The sequence below is a fragment of the Phragmites australis genome, chromosome 2, assembly GCF_958298935.1.
Source record: "Phragmites australis chromosome 2, lpPhrAust1.1, whole genome shotgun sequence".
NCBI lineage: Eukaryota > Viridiplantae > Streptophyta > Magnoliopsida > Poales > Poaceae > Phragmites > Phragmites australis.
The window spans coordinates 4940148-4962802 of NC_084922.1; the positions used below are offsets into that span (position 1 = coordinate 4940148).

At 40.9% G+C, this 22655-nt stretch overlaps 1 protein-coding gene across 1 annotated transcript; it reads left to right on the forward strand.

Moving 5' to 3' along the window:
* The first annotated feature begins 16858 nt into the window (after nucleotides 1–16858).
* On the forward strand, nucleotides 16859–21956 carry LOC133895738 (uncharacterized). The gene is made up of 10 exons (XM_062336241.1): nucleotides 16859–17447; nucleotides 17810–17947; nucleotides 18742–18927; nucleotides 19794–19931; nucleotides 20031–20152; nucleotides 20288–20420; nucleotides 20498–20627; nucleotides 20735–20814; nucleotides 20899–21030; nucleotides 21375–21956. Exons 1-10 carry the CDS (start codon nucleotides 17004–17006, stop codon nucleotides 21609–21611), a joined length of 1740 nt encoding a protein of 579 aa, XP_062192225.1. The 5' UTR covers nucleotides 16859–17003; the 3' UTR covers nucleotides 21612–21956.
* The last annotated feature ends 699 nt before the right edge of the window (nucleotides 21957–22655 follow it).

The window sequence follows — 22655 nt, forward strand, 5'->3', positions numbered from 1 at the left end:
CTGACGTCGTTTTTGGATTTAGGGCCGGATACTCCGGTGTTCACCGGATACTCCGGTCAGTTCTGACAAAACAGTAACGGCTAGTTTTTGAGAGAGGGCTATAAATGCTCCCTCACCCCATGGCATTTAGAGCTTGCTGTTGCTGGTGAACTTTAGACCTCTTGAGCACTTTAAGAGTATTCAAAGACCTTCCAACCACCTCTAGTGCAAAGTTTGCAAAAATTTAGAGAGTTTGTGTTTGGAGAGGGTTTAAGCCACTTGAGCATTGAGTTCTTCATCGAGCATTCGCTGCGATCATTTCTCTTGAAGCTTCGTGCTTCTAGACTGCAAGGCATCGCCCGTAGAGCACCTAAACTTGTGGAGTGCCACGGGAAGTTTGTAAACATCTTCGAATTGAGTAAGAATTTCTAGCTTGATCTTGGTGGTCGCTAGAAGAGGATAGGGTTGAAAAGACCCGGCTCTTTGTGAGCTCCTCAACGGAGACGTAGGCACTTCTTTGTGAGGTGGTCGAACTCCGGGATAATCTCTTGTGTTCGTATTCGTGCAATTTATTTTATTGTGTGAAATTTGTGATTCATCATACAAATTGCTCTAGTGATCATCTTGCTAGTGTTAAGTGTTATTTTAGCTCTGTGGTATCCAGTAGACCTAGCTTCAACCTTAGATTCTAGCTACTTGCTTTAATTCGTAGTTGTTCTAGAATTCCTGTATAGACCGGAGACTCCGGACCAAATCGGAGTATCCGACCTTCACCGGAGTATCCGGCAGATTTAATCCGCTGTTTTAGTTTTAATTTTCAGAAAAGTCTATTCACCCTCCCTCTAGGCACTTTCACACGTGTAACATACGGATATTTAAAAAAAATATCAAAGATTGCACGTGCAACCCTTGTTTTCTGATAGATCTCGTGCAAAATACGATATTTTATTAATTAAAAAAATAAATATTATCTAAATTAAAGAAGCAATTCATACTTAACATTTTTTAGTTTACATGGTCTTTGATATGCAAAGAGTTGTATGCCTGATCCTCGGGCATTTTTTTTTTCCCAATACTCGATGTTCAAGCTATTCATCTTGGATCCGATAGCTCTCATGCTTTCTTCTGCCTCGATCTTTCCTTTTTTCCGCTTCTGCATAATGCTCTTCCACTACTACTACTCGACGCATCTCCATCTCACCCTCGCCCCGGTGTTGCCCTCCTTCTATCGTCTTCGGAAGCTCCTGTCACCGAGCCTTAGCCATGACGCCCCCGCTCAGCACTGCCCAATCGGTGGTCCTTTATCTCCTGCGTCTGACGGCATCCCCATGCGCCTCGCCTTGGACTTCCTCAACGTCAATGCAATACACTTAGCTTTTGTGTCAAAATTATCAGCGGTCATGCTTATACAATATATAGAAAGGCTACTGGTGCCGAGGAAATTTAGTGCGGCATGTCAATATTGGCATAATGCACTAGTAGCAAGCCCTCTCTGATGCTTCATAAACAACGCACATTTTGCGCTTTTGCCAAACTACAGAAAGTCCTGATAGTTTTTATGTGATGTGCATGCATCTTTTCATAATTGTTCAGCATCAGGAAGTGAACTGCATATGAAATATGAGAATGTGTGATAATTACTTGAAAATAATATTTATGAAATAAGGATGCACTATATCTGATTTTCTTAAAATAAAGATGCACTACATATGATCTTCTAAAAATAAGGATGAACTATATTAGCCAAGTATATGCGATAAACTTCTGCTCCGTTGTTCTTCCACAATAGCTATTTCTCTTGCAAATGGTTTCGTGCCTCAAAATCATTCTATTTCCTCACCACAGAATACAAATCCAACAGATCATATCCATCGGTTGTCTATGTTATAACCCATCACTACTCATCTTCAACCTCAAGTCGTTCTCCTCGATTGTGCTTCCTCCATTCCCCACCCCACCACTTGCCACCACCGTTAGGCCAGCCTTCCTCCCTAGCCATCCCTCTAAAGCCCATGGGCTTCCAAAATCCCGAACCCTACCCCTGGGCCCTAACCGCCAACTTTAATCCAATGATGCAAGCGAGCACGACTATGAGAGGTAGCACTGGAGAGGAGGAAGCAGTAGCCAAAGCTCATCGGAGAGTGCAACAGTGCCTCCTAGAGCATGCATCTTTGACACCATTCAATGGTAAGAAAATCACTCATTCGGTGAAGAAATTCATTCGAATGTTACATATATGCTTGTTTTGTAACACACGTGTACGAGGAAAAGAAAGAACTGTAACATCAATGAACAGTGAATAACTCACAAATGCAATGCCAATTTCATAGCCTATTTTCAACATGATTAGCTAGAGCAATAGCCACAATGTGAAATTTACTTTTATCTTCTCATTCGACAAGGCACCCAAAGCATACTTATTTATTACACCATGTTTAGCACAAGGAAAAAGTCATCTAAAGAACAATAAAAAACGCAAACAACACCACCAAACTGATATGATATGAAAATTGTAGCCTTTATAAAAATGGGCATTATCACCTTTCAAAAGATAAAGATGAGCATTACAATGACATCTCTAAAATAAACACAACACATCAGCTTTTGTTCCTTCTCCTTAAATGAAAGGCCAACCTCGTAACCACTATAACCAAATTATCTATGAAAATTGAAAACACTCCATGGATACACATTCCGAGTGAGCTATGTTGCCCATTTCTTTGTATAGCTGAATATATTGCATGCAATCTGCTCAAGACTTCTTCCAAATTAGAAGCCTTTCAGTAAAAAGTGGACTGCACACAAACTATTCTTGAGAAGTCTGGACTTTTGCCCCTTTTCAGACTATAGAAATTTACAACAAAGAAATTACTAGAGCTATTATGAGATTTTGTTATCATACAGACTTCTGGATAATATAATTGTAGATTATAGCGATTATAAGACATCTCACAAAGATGCAAATATTTGCATGCATCACGAACACAGCTCAAAACTGTCATGTATTGGACCTTAGTTTTAATTAAATCAATCAAAAGAAGTGCTCGAACTTCGACTAAAAAAATCATACAAAATTATAACACACATAGTTCAATGGAGTTCATGCCATCTAATTTTTTCCAAATGAAAGGACTGAGGTTCATTGTAGCAAGCCAAATATGGGTTTTGCTTCTATGGAAAATGGTCGCTTGGGCACATCAAGGTGGAATGGAAGGACACTAAACATATGGTCTAAATCCTCAAAGCTCTCGGGAAATTGGAAAGCCTATGGTAGAAAGCTAATGAAGTAATATATATATCATTAGGTTGACCTTTACATAAGTAAATACATAGAAAAAGCATTACGGCAAGGCAGGTATTTGACCCACCACAATTCAACACATGTATATAAAAATATGCATTATAATGTCAGTGAACAATAGATGAATGCAATATTTCCTATCCAGTTCTTTTAACATAACTATGCACTACAAGCTATCATTGTTTGTTTAGTCTGTAATAAAGAAACAATATTAGAAAGAGGTAATGTGACAAATAAATATGGACCAGGTCAATTAACAATTATGAAATGGTAATAATGGTTTCTTTAGGAAGTTCACGTAAGAAGGATATATAATATACTATACAAAAAATAACAGTTAAGTCACTGTAGAATAGATATAACATTAATTTGTAAACAGAAATTATCAGATTCGATAAAACACAAACCTTATATCTTTCCTCAAAGAATAGAAACATATTTGGCAAAGCTCATAGCAAGAGCAAGTTGTATTAGATATAGTTATAGCTATGTCGAGACCACGACCATGAATCTGAAAACACCATCAGCTTGAATTACAGGGTATCATTCTGTTTTAAATCTTTGGTGGTCTTCGAAACACTAAAAATTGATCTGAGAACAAAATAGATCAAATGAAGTGCTAATGTCATCAAAATTGCAAATTGAACACATGCTATTGATTATGCAAAGAAGACCCGTGCATAATCATCACCAACAAACGAAAAGGCCTAGGATCATAAAAAAATAGATAAAAGTAGTAAATTCTCTTTCTTTATGCTCTTTGACTCCAATGAGCGCATTCACATTAAATTCATCCACTACAATACATATTATTTACCTAAGCCAAATGCCCTAAGTTCACTGCACCCTCAACATTTATTGCCATATCATCTCTTCTCAATTCCACAACAACCCAACCGTAGCAATGCTTAGCTATGTTTTCATGAGAACCTAGTAAGGCATGTTAAAGATGTTATAACCCCTAAAAAAATAACTTAAATGAAGACACAGAAGTTAAGCTTTCAACGTAAGACTGCTAAAGCTTGAATTTCCTTCACCAGTTTGCCTCCTGCAACAGTGGCAAATCTAGAGTCAAGAAGTAGGGGGCTCTTCCTCTTCATCTTCCTCCTTCCCCTCCTCTTTTTCTCTTCTTCTTCCTCCACCTCTTCCTATCTTCTTCTTCCTCTTCCATACCCAAAAATTATAGAGGGCTCTCAAGTGTTCCTAGGGGAAGGGGGCTCTGCCCATGTCCTGCAATGAGAATTTATTATATTTTGACAGAGCAAGAAGTTAATGTTCAATGGAAGTACCAGATTTTAGTTCTAAAAGTTCAGTTGTAACCACTGACTGCTCTTCCACATCAGAAAGTCTAACATAAAGCACCTTAGAGTGTGAGGAACTAACCAAAATACGTACCAGATGTTCATGTATGTGCATTAGCTTTTTGCCCTGCATTAGTTCAAGAGAAGTGTATTGTAGATAAGAGCCTAGCCTGCAAAGAAATACAATTAAGAAAATACATAAGCATATTAGGCATACATATCATCCAACATGGATCTCGATGCATACATACCTTCTTTCAAGTAGTCCATCCTACAACCTAAAAAGGAGCATATTTGAGTTAAAGAAAGGATTTGAGTGTGACAACTTTTGGTGTTCCTATTCTAAACAAACTGTATTGATGAAAGGCATCAGAATAAATCAGATGATATGTTTGTCTGCAATATAGTGTTCGACCATTGGCATTAGCTTCTAAAGCAATGAAGCTCTTTCAACAACCATTGTATGGTTCCTGCAAAAAAATGTGGTGGTTTGCTAGAATATGTTGCTCATGTGTAGTGCAGTCATGCAAATTTTCCAAAAAGAAAGAAGTGAAATTGTATGCCAAAATTGAAGCTAGCAAATCAAACAATGGTTTGCCTAAATGCATGTCTGCAATTCATATATGCTATCAAATGAATCTGAAGCCCAATTAAATCCATGATAGTTTGCATGAAAGTTTTAGAGCACAGGGCCTATGATTCTATGAGAATAAAAAAAATAAGCACTATTAAAAGTGCAAAAATCTCTATTAAAACAGAATTGAAAAACTCCAGCCCTTGCCTACTCTGTGCTACCACTGATGTCCATCAATGTCTATTTCTATGTCTGTCGGTGTATTCAGAACCAGGGGTCCCTAGGTCCCGAGACCAGGCCGGCCATCCGCCACATGTCACCACCCTGCAAGGTAAGAAGAAGCTAAGTCCCGGGAGAAGGTGCTCGGGACCGCCGCCTCTGGTTCCCGAGCACCCTAGTTCCCCGATGATCCGCAGAGCCCAAATACCAAGAAGGAAGTGCTCGGGAGAGAGTGCTCGGGGCTGCACGTGGCAGCCCCCGAGGACTCGGTGCCCCGAAGGTCCCACCGAAGTGCTCGGGAGAGAGTGCTCGGGGCTGCACGTGGCAGCCCCCGAGTACTCGGTGCCCCGAAGGTCCCACCGAAGTGCTCGGGAGAGAGTGCTCGGGGCTGCACGTGGCAGCCCCGAGGACTCGGTGCCCCGAAGGTCCCACCGAAGTGCTCGGGAGAGAGTGCTTGGGGCTGCACGTGGCAGCCCCCGAGGACTCGGTGCCCCGAAGGTCCCACCGAAGTGCTCGGCAGAGAGTGCTCGGGGCTGCACGTGGCAGCCCCCGAGGACTCGGTTCCCCGAAGGTCCCACCGAAGTGCTCGGGAGAGAGTGCTCGGGGCTGCACGTGGCAGCCCCCGAGGACTCGGTTCCCCGAAGGTCTCACTCAAGTGCTCGGGGGAGAGTGCTCGGGGCTGCACGTGGCAGCCCCCGAGGACTCGGTTCCCCGAAGGTTCGCGCAAGATCATTTGACGACCCGAAGGGTCCCGTCGTCAGGGTGTCATCCAGTCAAAGGCCCAATGCCGCATTTAATAGGCACGCGCGGCCTGACATCCCGACATCCTGACATTCTCAGCTGCCCACACCCCAGTGTCAGACCCTGCCATGCACTAGCAGGGGGGGCGTGGGTCCATTAAATGCACGGGTCCCGTCCCGTTTCATCCGGGTGCCTCGGGATAACGCTGCCAAGATCGAAGCGCTCCGTCTGCCACCCTGCCATGGCGGAAGAACAAGACAGGGTGGGCGCACCGGTCATCTCTGAGGCTGCCCGGCGGGCCCCCTTTATGGCGCCCGAGGGCTTCCACAGTGGCGGGTGATCGAATGCGCGCCGCCTTTCTCCACCGCCCCTGTCACTTCGCCAAGACGAAATGATTACGCCTTTCTCCGTGGCACCTTGGCATTCGCATCCCCTCTTTTCCATTCAGGATATGTTGAGGTCGGCGCGCCTATAAAAGGAAAGGATAGAGAACACGTAAAAGAGGGACCGGAAGTGTGTGAAGAAGAGGACGCAGACGCTCGAACCAGCTCAAGCCAAGCTAGAACACGAGAGCCTCAAGCTCTTTGTAAACGACTCTCCCCTTGGAACCAGATACATCCTTGAAGAATTCCCTTCAAGGATAAATATAGCGCTCACACAGGAGTAGGGTGTTACGCCTCCGTGCGGCCCGAACCTGTCTAAACCCCGGTGCACCCATTTTTCTCGCATTAGGGCGATCATCTCCCACCAGCCATCGCATTTGTTTTCGTTCCCGCTTATTTCCCAAACAAGCTTTTCCAGGATCATCCCCCCGGCCGAATCTCTAAAAAGGGGTCTCTCGGGATCCCTGCGACAGGAGTTCACCCTCCGACAATGTCGATAGAAGAAACAAAGCATTAAAAAGGAACACAAACCATGGATTGCACATGAGGAAGATGAGGCTGAAGATGATGATGTGTTGTAAAGAAAAATTGACGATGGGTGGATACCTGCACCACCCCCATCACTTCCAGGCTTTCTTGCTATGAATCAACCCCACCCTTACTCAAATAACATGAGGTGTCATGCTTAGACCAAGACACCTGATAAGTGATTATAAACATTAAATTAATTTCCAAAAAAATACAAACAAAATCAAAGTTGAATTGAGCATACATTCTATGATCATCCCAACCACAGAAACATTAGCATCATAGCAGTTACATTCTGACATATTCCTAATATGGTAACTTCTAGCCTCCTAAATCGATCATAGACTAAACAATGTCAACTACCACAAAACACATAAGAAAGAAGATGACCATCCATGATGCTTCCTTGAAATCTATGCTTCTAGATTAGAGAAGATGCATCAACATATAATAGAGAAATACTCCACTAACCACAGAAACATATTGTTGAACCTTGGTAGCTAAATAGCTCATGCATGGTTGTTTACTGCGTAGGGCATTTCATCGAGCTCCTCCCAGGCATCGGTCATGAACAAATTCTCACATATCATGAACAAGATAGCTAGAAGAAAAAACAAATGAAACATGCAGCAGTATCAGTCGATGTAGAACTTGACTAACTCTTCGGTTGTGTAACCTTGGACGATGCTGCCCCCTGGACGAGATCGATTTCGTACATACTTCTTGAGAACTCCCATGTACCTCTCAAACTGGTACATCTGATGTAGGAATACTATGCCTCATATCTTTATCTCTCTCATGAGGTGAACGATAACATGTACCATGATATCAAAAAATAATGAAGGAAAGTACATCTCAAGATGACATAGTGTCTTCACCATATCGGCCTATAAAACATCAAGTACTTCGGGATCGATGACCTTCTGAGAAATTGTGTTGAAGAAATAACACGGCTTGGTGATTGTGTCTCGGAGATAGGTTAGCTGGATATTTTGTATTGCAACAGGAAGCATTTGCATCATCAACATATGGCAATCATGAGACTTCATGCCAACTAATTTCAAATCTTACATCGAAATAAGTTTTAAGATGTTGGCGGAGTAACTGGACGGAACTTTCACACAATGCAAGCATCAACACAGTTCGGTTCTCTTGGCCTTCTTCGTATTCTAGCAGGTAGGAGGTAGCCTCGTTCTACCTTTTTTGCAGGGCTCAAGTGCCAACTCGGGCCTGATCTTCATATCAACTAAATCAAGTCTTGCGTTGAGGTCACCCATCGTCTTGCCTAGAATATTAAGTAAAAGATCAATCAAGCTTTCGTACACGTTCTTCTCTACATACATGACGTTGATCCAGTGGTGAACTTCAATGTGCTTCCAATACGGTAGCTCCCACAATATCGATCTCTTCTTCCACATGCCTCTAGAATCCTTAGATTTTTTACTTCCCTTTCCAAACATAACATCGAGATCCTTAACTATATTGTGCACCTCTTGACCATTGTAGTGCCTTGGACATAAATATCTCTCCCTCGTTTCGTCGAATTGTTCTTTCATATTGTGGTATGGGTGATACCTGTTAAGGAACTTACTGTGGTGCATGAACACTGTTTTGCGCTAGTGGGACAGTCACATACTCACGGTACCATCTAAGCATTGAGGGCACGTCGTGTCTACTTGTTTACTCTGACCCGAAAGGTTATGTATTATAGGCAAATCATTGATCATGTAGAACAACATGGAGTGTAAATTTTCTCTTTTGTACGTATCACATACTTGTGCCCCTTCGGTTCACAATGTTTTTAGATCTTCCACTAATGGTCTTATGTATACATCAATATCGTTCTCAGGTTGTTTCGGACCTTGGATAAGTAGCGACATCATCAAGTACTTCCACTTTATACACAGCCAATGAGGTAGGTTGTAAATACTGAGAACAACTAGCCAAGTGTTGTGCCTGCTGCTCATATTCCCAAAAGGATTTATCTCGTCTATGCTCAAACCAAATCTTATATTCCTCGATTCTGCACCAAAGTCATCGAAGATTTTGTCGATGTTTCTCCACTATGGAGAATCGACAGGGTGTCTTAGCTTTTCATCTTGCTTGCAGCCCTCCGAGCGCCAGCACAATAATTTAACCTCTTTTTGATTCACAAGCAAAAGCTTAAGATCTAAAATTATAGGTAGATACCACACCACCATAGCAGGAATTCCTTTCTTCACCTCACCGTCATCTGATTGACTCTTAAGCTTCTATCAAGATGCTTTGCACACTAGACATGAATGCAAGTCACATAGATCTTTATGGTATATGATACAGTTGTTCGAACATGCATATATCCTTTCTACATCCATCCCCAATGGACAAAGAACCTGCTTTACTTCGTATGTGCTTTTAGGCAGCTCATTTTCATCTAGAAGCATGTCCGATAAGAGTTCTAATAGCGTCGTGAAACTCTTATCCGACCAACCATCGTTTGCTTTCAATTTAAACAGTTCAAGCACGGATGACAACTTTATGTATTCCGGTTTGCATCCAGGGAACAACGGTTTCTCCGAGTCCACAATCAAGCACATAAATTTGTTAAAGTCTCTCTGAGTACTCAAGTTCACATCAGCATCATACAACATCTGACCTAACATATCGTCGTCGTCGTCTGCACCACCACAGTCATCATCATATGCACCAAATTCCTGATCATCTTCTCTTCTTACGTCGACTTTAGGTTCTTTGACGATACCAATATCTTTATGTAACACATTTTTCTCTTCACCATATTTAGTCCAACACGTGTAGTCCGATTTGAAGCCCTTAATAATCAAGTGCACTTAGATTTGTAGGGTTGCGTTCTGTCTAAGAAAGGATATTTCATTTCTACAATCACAACAAAGACAATATATAAATTTAACACCCTTCTCTAAATGATCCTCCTCGGTAGTTACCAGAAAGCTGTCACACCATCACGGTACACTTGGTTCGTACGAGAACCGTACATCTAGCCACAATCCATCTACAATGTATAAAGTAAATTACTATCAAATCAATCTAATAAAAAAGAGCAACCAAGCTTTTCGTACCATGCATGCATGCATGAAGGAACCATACAAATGACTATTAATTAAAAATAATTAATGATTATCATTATATATTATATATATGAATACTAAAAATAAGATCAAACATTAATTCAAAATTTATCGTTAAATATTATATAGTTATTGATAATTTTATGTTTATATATTAAAAATCTAAAATTTATCTAGAACACTAGATTAAAATTAGTCATTTATAATAACACATAATTAAATATTGATTTATATTTTGAGCTTCATATATACCTACAACAACTAATATATTCTAGATCATCATGAGAAAAAATCTAAGTCTAGATATAGTTATAGTTGACCTCTTAAGACTAAATTAGAACACAAATCTTCATCATCTAATGAATAAAATAAAACTATATCATCATAAAAAAAAAATCTAGATCTAGATCTAGCTAACTCTCCAAACCAAATCTAAATCAAAGTAGAACATAATACTTACCTTGAAGTAACAAAAATCAATAAATCTTTAAGTTTTTACCAAAACCTAACAATTTTTTTAAAAAAATTCGAGCCTCTTCCTCCCAATGCTGCGCTTCTTCAATGTTCTGCTTCGATCTAGAGATAGAGGATGATGTACTGTTCTAATATGTCAGACGACTTCATATTTAGAGCCGTCTGTACTAAAGTGTCCTACCTCTCCACGCGACTTCATATTTAGAGCCGTCTGTACTAAAGTGTCCTACCTCTCCACGCTATTTTCTTAGACGGCTCGTGTTTAGAGTCGTCTGCACTAATTTTACGAACGGGTCCTATTTTGCACCATCTGTGAAATTCATTTTATTACAGACAGCTCCAAATACAAATCGTTTATATTAGTGCTACGAACAATTCCTGTTTAGAGCTATCTATGATATTCATTTTATTACATACGATTTAAAATACGAATCATCTGTATTAATATTACAGACAATTTCAAATAGAAATCGCGTGTACTAAAAGTGTCCTACCCCTTTTGATCGCGTCTCATTAATATCGTAGACAGATCTTGTTTATCACAAATAATTTTATAATAACTATTTATATAGAAACGTCTCACTAAATTATTTCTGTAATAATACGACAACGAGTCAGTAACGTGGTGACGCAATCGCAGCTGCATGGTCATGCATACATACTTACCCGTTCCACAGCGGAACAGTAATCGCATTCCTTCTCAGTTCTCACGGCATTCGAGTTGGTTCTGGATGGCAAGATCGCAAGAATGCCGTTTTACTCCTGCATTAGGAGGCAGATTATGTATGATATTTTTTTGAACGATGAGATTATGTATGATGTGGCAGGACTTTATTTTGACCACATCGTACTTGATCGGTGGCACTGTCATCGCGAGGATAGGCTTAAAAGTATTTTTTATTGTAAAAAGTTAAAAACTATATAAGTAGCTGATTTTTTTCTTAATTTTTTAGCTTTTGGTTGATTAAGAAAGTAGTTATGATTAAAATGAATTAAAAGCTGATAATCAAATTGAGATAAACTTTTCTATTTTTTAAAAAACTAAAAAAACTAAAATTCAACAATTATAACCCCTTTCTCAACTCTCATAAATTCTGAAACCACGACCTATTCAAAATGAGACGGGAATCAGGGCCAGCCGAACACTTAGATGACAGGAAACGATATAGAGTGATCAAGCGGCGGCTGGCACTGTGCGTGCACGTGGCGCCCCACCCGGAAATCACAGCGTCGTCACTCGTCACCTATCGTCTTCAATTCTACCCGGTGAATGAATGAGCATCTCGTCTGATCTCGACGTCGTCCTTCGATTCTACAATGTACCAGCATTCGTACGTACGTATTCGCCACGTTTTTTGAAAGAAAAAAAAGACCCAAGGACACCAATGCTATGAACTTTTTTATTTTTCGAAGGATCAATGTTGGATCCGTTTGGTTCACGATTCACGAGTGCATAAGCTTTTGCCAAAAGATTTTCGCTTAAGCCATTACACTCGTGGCAAATAAAATTAACACTACATCTTAGACTGGCTAATAAAATCTTACCATATATTTTTAGTCACTAACACGTGTAATTATATTTTTAGTCACTAACACGTGTAACTATGACTATAAACCAAATAAGTATCTAAACTGATCAAACATAACTAACCTTATACATAACGAAATATGATAATTGTTAAAAATAATAGCACTTTCAAACTTAATTTAATTCAATTTCTGATATAACATGAACATGAATAGATATAGATAATAAATTATCGACTAACTCGAACGAGTCCTGACAAGATTCGAGTAGAATCGACTAGAATTCAGCCAACTTCAATCAGCCTTGACTAGATACTCGAAAAAGTATCTTGACTAGCTCACTCGAGAAATGTATCGTCTAAAACACTTGAGTAGTATATCGACTAGTTCACTCGATTAAACACTCAAGCAGTATTGTAGCGTATATACCCGATGACGATGTGAGATGCAGAAGCTTCCGTGATGTCGATGCAGTAGGCGATGACGAAGATGAAGTAGTCGAAATTGATCTCGATGCATCAGATGGTGATGACGGTTGCAGTGTATATGAAGTAGAACACGATGATGTAGAGAAAGCAGATCGTGAGCAGTCACCGTGAGTGCTTCCCATAAATCTTATTCTTCCTCTTTCGATATAGGATCTCAAAAGCGACGGGTTCCAGAGACCTTCTCTCTTGTTCATTGGTGCACACTGTCCCAGCGGGATGGAGTAGTCTATGTGCGATGGTGCAATAGAGAGAAATTGGAAAAATCCTAATTGCAAATATGCAACTCGCGCCTCACCTTTGTGCGACGGCTGGTAGATATATATAGAGGGAGAAAAGCGCATTGAGACGTACCACGATCGAAGACAGTTATGCCGCTACTATCGGAATCTTGACCGACGCGATATATATATATATATATATTTATCAATTTGCCCATGCAGTAAAAGGGGTAAAACCAATAAAAGAAGCCAGACCTACGTAAGCACCTGGACCTAATTTCAGTGAACCATTTACGCAGGTGTCATGTGCCCACACCCTCTGCCCCGCCTACGCCATGGCCCGGCCCAACGAGGCGAGAGAGCGCGCGTGTGTTCTTCTAAATCTCTCATCCACACATACTAATTGGGAGAATGAGAGAAACCTTTTAAAGTTGGTCTACAAGACTAAAGAAATACACCTCCTTCACATGGTCAGGGCTTTAAGATTCATTTGGAATTATACAAATATAATATACTAAGACTATATATTCTTACAATCCCTCATCAAATCTCAAAGTCTCACGATGATTTGCCTTTTTTTCAATATTGTTTGATATAGCAGTGTTTCAGTAGAGACTGTTGAGCTAAACATCTACCTAGAACATCAAGCTACACTCATCCACAAGTTAGACAATAGACTAAGTCTTGAATTGCAGGTCTTATGTAAATAAGTTTCACTTGAAGTCATAACTGATACTTGACTGCCAGTAGACTACCTCGCTGGTGGAGCATATAAGTCGTACTATGTGGTCTCTTCATGAGTTTATTAGAGATCATCCAATCTCAAATATTACGACCAACAACCAGGCTCATATAGGTGTATTCTTTCAAAAAAAAATACCCTATAGGTTATCATATTCGCTAATTAAAGCCAACCTGTCTTACAGATTTGGAGAGTCTTGCATCCTTTAGTTAATCAATAGCTTATTCTTCCCAGGTCATAATTTACAGGATCTCCGATCATATAGGTTGGGTTACCACTACTGTATAACTCACATGGGTCTCATACATATCTCTTTCGATACATTATCTATCACATTTCATGATAGTCCTTTTTTAAATTGATCTGTCATGTTTTTTACCATTTGGATATAATTCAACGCTATCATTTTGGAGTTTCTCAATTTTCTGACAGATTTCAATCTTCACTTTTCATGTCTTGAAGATTTCATGTTGTCCTTAGAACTGTTCACTTTGGCAATAACTGTTTAATTATCACAGTTCATAAGGATAGTCGGTATCGGCTTTTCGACCACTGGCAAATCCATCAAGAGCTCACACAACCATTCTGCCTCAATAGTGGCTATATCTAACACTGTGAGTTCTACTTCCATGGTTGACCTTGTCAATATGGTCTATATGTAAGACATCCATGAGACAATAGCACCACCAATAGTGAATACATATTCACTTGTAGACTTAATCTCAATAATATTAGATATCCAATTTGAATCACTATAACCCTCCAGTACTTATAGATACCCAGTATAATTAAGTCCAAAGTTCATAGTACCAAGCAAGTAGTGCATGACTCGATTAGGCGTCTGTCAATGATCATCAGCAAATAAGATGTCAAGCGCATGGTTAGAAGTAAATCGGTTCAATTTGCTCGCCTTACCATTAGATCAGCATGTGGTGAGTAAGTTAAATGCTAAAGCCGACTACATCGACGATCGATGCTTAACCGATGCAAGTGGTCTACGGTACTCATATTGTGTAAGTCTTGCAAGTACTTTCGTACTTAGGGTGTTGTCCTTAAGTTCATGTAAGTAGCGACGAGCTAGTTTTATGGATATTTTTATCCCGCTGATACCGATGATGGTTTGGAGTAGAGAAGGTCTGCTTGAACTAATCTTAGTGGAGCCTTTTGGGCAATGGCGCCACTGATCTTATGTTGTTAATAATTTCGCTGCATATGAAACCTCTGATATAAATAGAAATTGGAACTTGTAAAGAAGGTCTATAATAAAAGTTAAAACTTTTACACTCTATTCATATCTTGTGATGAACTATATTGTAAACGGTATATAATATGATATTAGGGTTTGTTGAGCATAGATTGGGACTGCCAAAATTACTCTCATTTTAATTGTCTAATTTGCCGATTAAGACGAGTGTAGGTTCGATGGGTCTGACAGTTATGCATATCTTTAGCTCGAGCTTTCTTCTCAATATCAAGAGACGTGATCAGACTCTCAACAGAAATCTCTCGTCTCTTGTGTTTTAGAACAGTAGCAAAATTCCTCCACGAGGAAGGCAATTTGGCAATGATGCCCTCAGCGACAAACTTGTCAAGTGCTTTAGGAGCTTGAGTTCTTTTACAATGCACTAAATCTCATGTGCCTGCTCGACTATCGATTATCGACCATCTTATAGTCATGATATTGCTCCATGATATATAGTTCACTACCTACATCTGACGCACCAAATTTTGCATTCAGTGCATCCCACATCTCTTTTGCGTTCTTTATGTGCATATATACATCACAGAGATGATCCGCAAGAGCACTAAGAACACATCCTACAAAGAGTATGTTGGCTTCCTCGAACTTCTTCTTATCATCAGAAGAAAGAGTTACTTCAGGCCTACCAGACGCAACCTGATAGCAGTTCATAGCCGTAAGCCATATAGTGGCTTTGACCTGCCATCTCTTAAAGTGCACACCGATAAACTTGTTCGACCTCAGTGTATCAGCAAAATCACCCATCATTAAATCAAAGTGCCTACAGTAAAGTTTTTGGATTGTTTGAAATAATAGCACTTTCAGATTTAATTTAATTCAATTCCTGATATAACATGAACATGAATAGATGCAGATAATCAATTATAGAATATCTCGGACGAGCCCCGACAAGATCCAAGTAGAATCGACTAGAATTCAGCCAATCTTAATCAGCCTTGACTAGATACTCGAGAAGGATCTTGACTAGCTCGCTCAAGAAATATATCGACTAAAATACTCGAGTAGTATATCGATTAGTTCATTCGATTAAACATTCGAGTAGGATTACAGTGTACGTGTCTGATGGCGATGTGAGATGCAGAAGCTCTTGTGATGTCGATGCAGTAGGTGATGACGAAGATGAAGTAGTCGAAGTTGATCTCGATATATCAGACGGTGATGACGGTGGTAATGTAGATAAAGTAGCACACGATGATGTAAAGGAAGCAAATCGTGAGCAGCCGCAACGAGCGCTTTTCAAAAATCTTATTCGCCCTCTATTGGTGCATGATCTCAAGAGCGACGAGTTTCGGAGAACTGCTCTCCCGTTCATCGGTGCACACTGACGTAACGGGATGGAGTAGTCTATGTGCAACGACACAATAGGGAAAAACTGATAAAGCCCTAATTGCGAATATGCAACTCGCGTCTCACCTTTATACAGAGGGAGAGAAGTGCAGTTGAGATGCACCACGATCGGAGTCTTGACCGACATGATTTTCATATATTTACCAATTTGCCCAAGCAGCAAAAAAATAAAACTGCAAAAGAAAACCGGATCTACGCAAGCAATTGTACCCAATTTTAACAGGCTATTCACGTAGGTACCGTACACACCCGCGGCTACAGCCTGGTGAGACGAGCGAACGCATGTGTCCTTTCATCTACATATGCTAAGTGAGTGAAGAAGATAAACATTTTTAAGTTAGTTGCTAACCACGTTCACTAGCAAGATATGACTAAAAAACATACATCTCTCACATAATTAAACATTTAAAATATATTTAAAATTATACAAATGTAATAGACTAAACTCGTATATTCAACACCAACGTGTGTGGCTACAAACTAAATAAACACTTCTACGACACGGTAAAAAGCAGAGCAAACAACTTTCTGATAAGGGACACGGTCCAATGGTACATTGTTGCCCGTGCTGACGATGGACCATATCCCTATCCAACTCATATCTGCGTCGCCAAAGCTGCTCCGAACATAATCGAAAAGTTTGCAACAGAAAAAAGGTGAAACGAAATTAGCAACAAGTATGATTGGATTACGACGAGAAAGCGAGGTAGAGAAGAGAGGTGGCGCAGTGCACGCGACGCACACAGCGAACTCGGCTCGTCGAGCGCAATAAAATCCGCCACGCCTTCGCCTCCTCTTCAGAAACAGCGGGAGACGACTCGCGCTCGTGCCGGCATGGCCATGGACGACGTCGCCGGCGCCTCCTCTTCGATGGCCTCCGCCTCCCCCGACCCGTCGCACGGGTGGCAGACGGTGTCCTACCCCAAGCGCAGCCGCAAGCAGCCGGCGCAGGCGCCCCGCGCCGCGGCGCCCGATCTGGCGCTGCAGGCCAAAGGCAGGGCCAGCGTCTTCGACGCCGTCGACAAGCGCTCCCAGGAGCGCCACCGCGCTCTGCAGCAGCAGGCGGCCTCCAGGGCGGCCGGCCTCGACGACGCGCGGATCGCCGTTGTCACGGGCTACTCCGACGACGAGGACTCCGACGAGGCAGCCGCGCCGCGCCAGGAGGGGGAGATGAAGAAGCCGAAGAAGCCTAAGGTGAAGAAGCCCAAGGTGACGGTCGCCGAGGCGGCCGCCCTGATCGATGCCGAGAACCTCGCCGCGCACCTCGTCGAGATCTCGGTAACGCCCCGTCTCGAGCTCTCGTTTCCGTGGAATTGCTGTTTGAGAATCAGATCTCGGGGGAATGGTCCGTATCAAGGTTTTGTCCGTTTCTTAGGGATCGGATCTGGGTAGGGTTTAGTGTTGGATCTTGCGCAACATGATGAAATTCCGACAAAATGCTAGGTCCTAAGGGGTTCCGTCTCAAAATGATTCGAAGTTCTATCTGCTATAGTACGATGGTTTTTCCAGAAAGCTGGATCTTAGGATGTAAAGACGGGATCTCGTAGAGCTTTGGGTTTTGGTGCTAGGATTAGATCCTATCAAAGGTTGGAACTCTTTCTGTCATGTTCGTTGATTCTGATTGTTCGTTCTGTCTGTAGGGATCATACGAGAACCAGCAGGGTATTCAGCTCATGAGGTTTGCTGACTACTTTGGCCGAGCATTTGTAACCGTGAGCTCATCGCAGTTCCCGTGGGCAAAGATATTTAAGGAATCGCCGGTGTCCAAGATGGTTGATGTGAGTTATTATTTCCCTAGTGATTCCGTAACCTGCTTACTCATATGAGCATTGTATTTGGATGGCACATAGTTGTAATTGCTGTTTATATGATGGTTTTACTCTTATGACATGTTTACTATTTTTATAGCCACACATAGTGATGTATTTGGAATTTAATATTTCGCACCAAAATTCGATTCAATTCATGCATTGTCAGTTGTGGTTTGGGAAACGGTTGTGATATTTTTGTCGTATCTTTGTATTCACAATGAACTAATTCCAGATAACTTACCGTGAGAAGTAATTGAGGCCACTGGATTATTGTAGTAACGGATGTGTTTCCAGTATGGTGGCAGTATACGGGGGAGGCACACAGATTGTGATCGCTCGAATTCTGATTAGGCATCATGTTGATGATGATTATAGCGTGCATGCCAAGAATATTGGCTTGATTATGCTAATTTTGCTTGTGTGTTGGGGATGCATAATCAATTGTATCGCATTATATCCTAATACAGCTGGATTAGGTCATTTAATTACTATTATTTTTTACCACATGCTTCATATTGGGATGGAATTATTGCCTTTCATCGATCACATTAATTTGTTGGCATGTGTTTTGTTCCATACTAAAATGGTAGCTTTACATGTGATTAATGTTTCAGTATAATGATGGTAGCTTTTACTGCTGTTCTGGCTCACTCAACATGATTGTATATTACCTTACAGTGAGATATTTAAGCATGATAATGCCTCTTGCTTCTATTTCTTGGTTATTTTGGTAAGCATCTAATAGTTGGTGTATCGAGCAGATCCCGTTGTGCCATATTCCTGAGCCAGTTATCAAGACAGCGGGTGATTGGATCAATCAAAGATCTCCTGATGCCCTGGGTGATTTTGTTTTGTGGTGTACAGATAGCATCATGTCTGAATTATCAGGTCAAGCAGCAGGAGCTAAGGGTTCAAAGAAGGTTGTCCAGCAGTCCCCAAGGGCTCAGGTAATATCCATTTTATTTTGACTTTAACTATCGTTGTACCAGGTATCATGTTACTTGTGATGGGAAGCACAAATAATATTCTAGTTAGAACCATATTCTTTTGTTTGATATGATGGAGCTACATAATTTTCTGTTGATTTCTTAACATCAGGGAAAAAAAGAAAATGTACATTTTGTTAATTAACTTAATTTGCCTCCAGTTTAAGATAAGAAAATGGATAAACTGATCATACCTTATCTTGTTTTAATCATATGTGCTAACTGGATCCCTGTCAATGGATTCTAGCAATAATACGTTATGCTAATGCATTTTACAAAAGACTTGGTTCTCAAACAACCATCTTGCAGTGAACAATAGGTAGGTCGGACAAATGATATATTGTTTGAATAATATGCTGACATCCTGCATTGGTGGATATTAAGGTTTCTGATTGTGTAATACAGAATTACAATTAGCTTGCTGTGGTTCATTAGATCCCCTTTTATATGAGTAAGGAAGTTCTTGGATATTTACACAATTATTTTATCATTAGGACCACTTAAATGATTGTTTTAATGTGCTTTTGTTCATCATTTAATACTTCCTGAAGAAATTCCGGCGTTATATACATTCAAGACTGATGATTTTGAATTTTGATGTGAAGTTTGATTGTCTAATATGCATTATCATCCCGTTCGTAAGGAGAACCAAATATTTACCTCATGACCCTCCAAATATATGCTCCATATATGATAAAGCTTAAAATTGTTGATATTTTATCTTGACGGAGACTCACACTTGATGATTGACCTTTTGTTTGTAATGATGCACAGCTTCATTTTTCTTTTTGGCTGGTAAATTTTTAACTGACTGTTGCTGTTGACAGGTTGCAATCTTCGTTGTTCTTGCCATGACTTTAAGAAGGAAGCCGGAGATACTAATAAACCTTATGCCAAAGATAATGGGAAACAATAAATATCTTGGACAGGAAAAGCTTCCCATCATTGTCTGGGTTATTGCTCAGGTATTCTGTTGCCTAGACCCAATGATGCTAATTACTTACGCTGCCCTAAAATTTATCATTTAATAATTTCCTTGTTTAAATTCTTCTGATATACCACAGGCATCTCAAGGTGACCTAGTGACTGGAATGTTTTGCTGGGCTCATTCCCTATTTCCCACATTATGTGCAAAGTCAAGTGGGAATCCGCTAGCAAGAGATTTGGTTTTGCAGTTGCTTGAAAGGTATTGCTTAGTGTAAAGCTGATTAAGAACATTGTGTTGTCTCTATGTTCTCTATTACAGAACGCATTCTGATTTTATCTTGATACACTTCAATAGTATTCATAAATCTAGCATTTACATTTTTTTATCTTGTAGAATTTTGTCTGTCCCCAAAGCTCGATCTGTCTTATTGAATGGTGCTGTTAGGAAGGGGGAGCGTCTGGTTCCCCCTGCTTCATTTGACCTGTTCATGAGAGCTGCATTTCCTGTTTCTAATGCTCGTGTCAAGGTTTGTTCTGTCATTTCTCTCCTGTTTAGTGAACTTTCAAATGAGTTACGCACTGACCACTTAAAGCAATTCTTTAGGCTACAGAAAGGTTTGAAGCAGCCTACCCAACAATTAAGGAGTTGGCTCTTGCTGGTCCTCGTGGCTCTAAAACTGTGAAACAAGCATCACAACAGCTTTTGTCTTTGTGCGTGAAGGCAATGCAAGAAAGTGAGTTGAAATGCAATGCTTTATTAGCTTACTTTGCAACATATAGATCCCCGTTTGCCTTCGTTTTGATACACATCAAATTAGCTTACTGATGATATCATATTCAGACAATGCAGAGGTCACCAGGGAGGCTGTTGATGTATTCATTTGGTGCTTGACTCAAAATGCAGAGTCCTACAAGCAGTGGGTGAGTAGTCTAACGCCCATTTTCTCTTGTATTGTTGCTCCATGCAAGAAAATTACAACTGCGTGGCTTAATTTCGATTTTCAGGAAAGGCTCCATCCAGAAAATATTAAAGCCAGTGTTGCTGTCCTGAGCAAAATCACGATTGATTGGAAGGAGGTGTCTCCTAAGCTCAGTTCTGAAGCTCTTAAGGCAACTGTGAAGAACTTAAAGGCTAAGGTATGCCAGTCCAAATGATAATTTCATAAGCTGCTTTGTTCAACTCCAATTTATTACCATTCAGACTTCAGATGTTTATGTAATTAACATTGTGCTTTATGTGCAACGTGATGCCACTCCTTTGAATACTGTAACTTTAGGAATCATGTAATGAGTGTTAACCCAATTATAATGTTTTTAAGGTTTTTCTGATGCATATTATGTTACTTGAGGCATTTCCAGTCCTAACCATATGCAAACCCAAGCTAACTAGTTGACCAAAGCTAACAATATTATTAATTCGAACTCTCTACATATCCCTAGATATTCATGCATTTTCATCTCTGCATTGGTTGCTATTGCAGAATGAGACAGCTCTAGAGTCGGCAACGGATGCTGGAAATCAGGCATCAATGAATGAAGCAGACAAGTACTGCAAGGTGATCCTCGGGAGGCTGACGCGTGGTGCCACATGCCTGAAGAGCAGCCTGGTGGTTATTGCGCTTGCTGTTGCTGCTGGCTTCGCGTTATCTCCTGACATGGACTTATCGTCGGAGTGGGAGAAGCTCCAGGCAATGGTCGCGTCCCACCTGTCGTCCTAAACATACCGTCCAGATGTTGATCAAAATTATACAAACCATCCAAAGGGGATGGCTCAGCCGTGAAGAGAAGCGCAGGGGAGACAAAATAAGAGGGGATAGATTCTAGACCAAAAGAATATAGTTTCTTGAGTTAAACCTTTTTCTGAATCTCCTCCCAAGCAGTGGTCCTCTTGGGAGGAGATGCAAGAGACTTTGCAGAGGGTTTACGTTAATTGGTAGACTGATGGGTGCAAAGAAGGTTCGGTCAAATGGCTCAACCAGAGGATTGACACTTTTGCTTTTCTCGTTCTGCATCTGAGATGATGGGAAACAGTTTTGCTTTTAAATCTATAATCTTGAATCGTATTCCATGTGTGTTGGTAAACTATATGTATTTGTTGGTGTTGATATCCGGTTAAATTGTGTGATGCTGTATCGATGCCATTGCGTTGCTGCCCAAGATCTTTTTGCAGGTGTGATGTTTGATCGTTCGTCAGGGTGTCGTTGCCCAAAATCTTCCATTACCTGGTGATGTTTGGATGAGGAAGATTACTTCGCGGTTGTCTGCGATTTAGTTGAATTTGGACCAAGGATCCGATGGTCTACCATTTTCAGGTGGTTTGTGCGAGGGGAATCAATTAAATATTCTAACTAGCCAAGAATCGGTGGTGGCTCTCTTACTGTAGCTATTGTGACGATATGCAGTCCTGTACAATCTCATCTTGCTAGCGCTCCCCTCCCCCAGTATCCGGTGGCACTGCCCTTCTTGGCCTATCCGCTCAACGTAACTGTCACTAGCCGTCACGGAAGGCGGATTTGCCATCACGGAAGGAGGATTTGAAGCACGAGAAGATGAACAAAGCACGTTGAACTTTGCCCGAGCTCGATTCCGTTACCCTTCTCCTAAATCCCCCTCCTGGTATCGTCAAGCAACCCACATAATTTTTCCTCACTCTTACGTGCGTGAGCGCCGCCTGAGAACTCTAGAGGAGCTGTCAAGCTTCCGTCGTCGCTCCTCACCGTTGTCAGGACGCTCCACAGCCCTCAAATGCCAACCCATATGTC

Bases quoted from the DNA above. Each gene is read 5' to 3' on its own strand.
- LOC133895738 (XM_062336241.1), top strand. From the start codon at position 17,004: ATGGCCATGGACGACGTCGCCGGCGCCTCCTCTTCGATGGCCTCCGCC. The intron at 18,928-19,793 runs GTAATATCCATT...TGCTGTTGACAG, and splicing joins AGCAGTCCCCAAGGGCTCAG to GTTGCAATCTTCGTTGTTCT. The intron at 20,153-20,287 runs GTATTGCTTAGT...TTTATCTTGTAG, and splicing joins GTTTTGCAGTTGCTTGAAAG to AATTTTGTCTGTCCCCAAAG.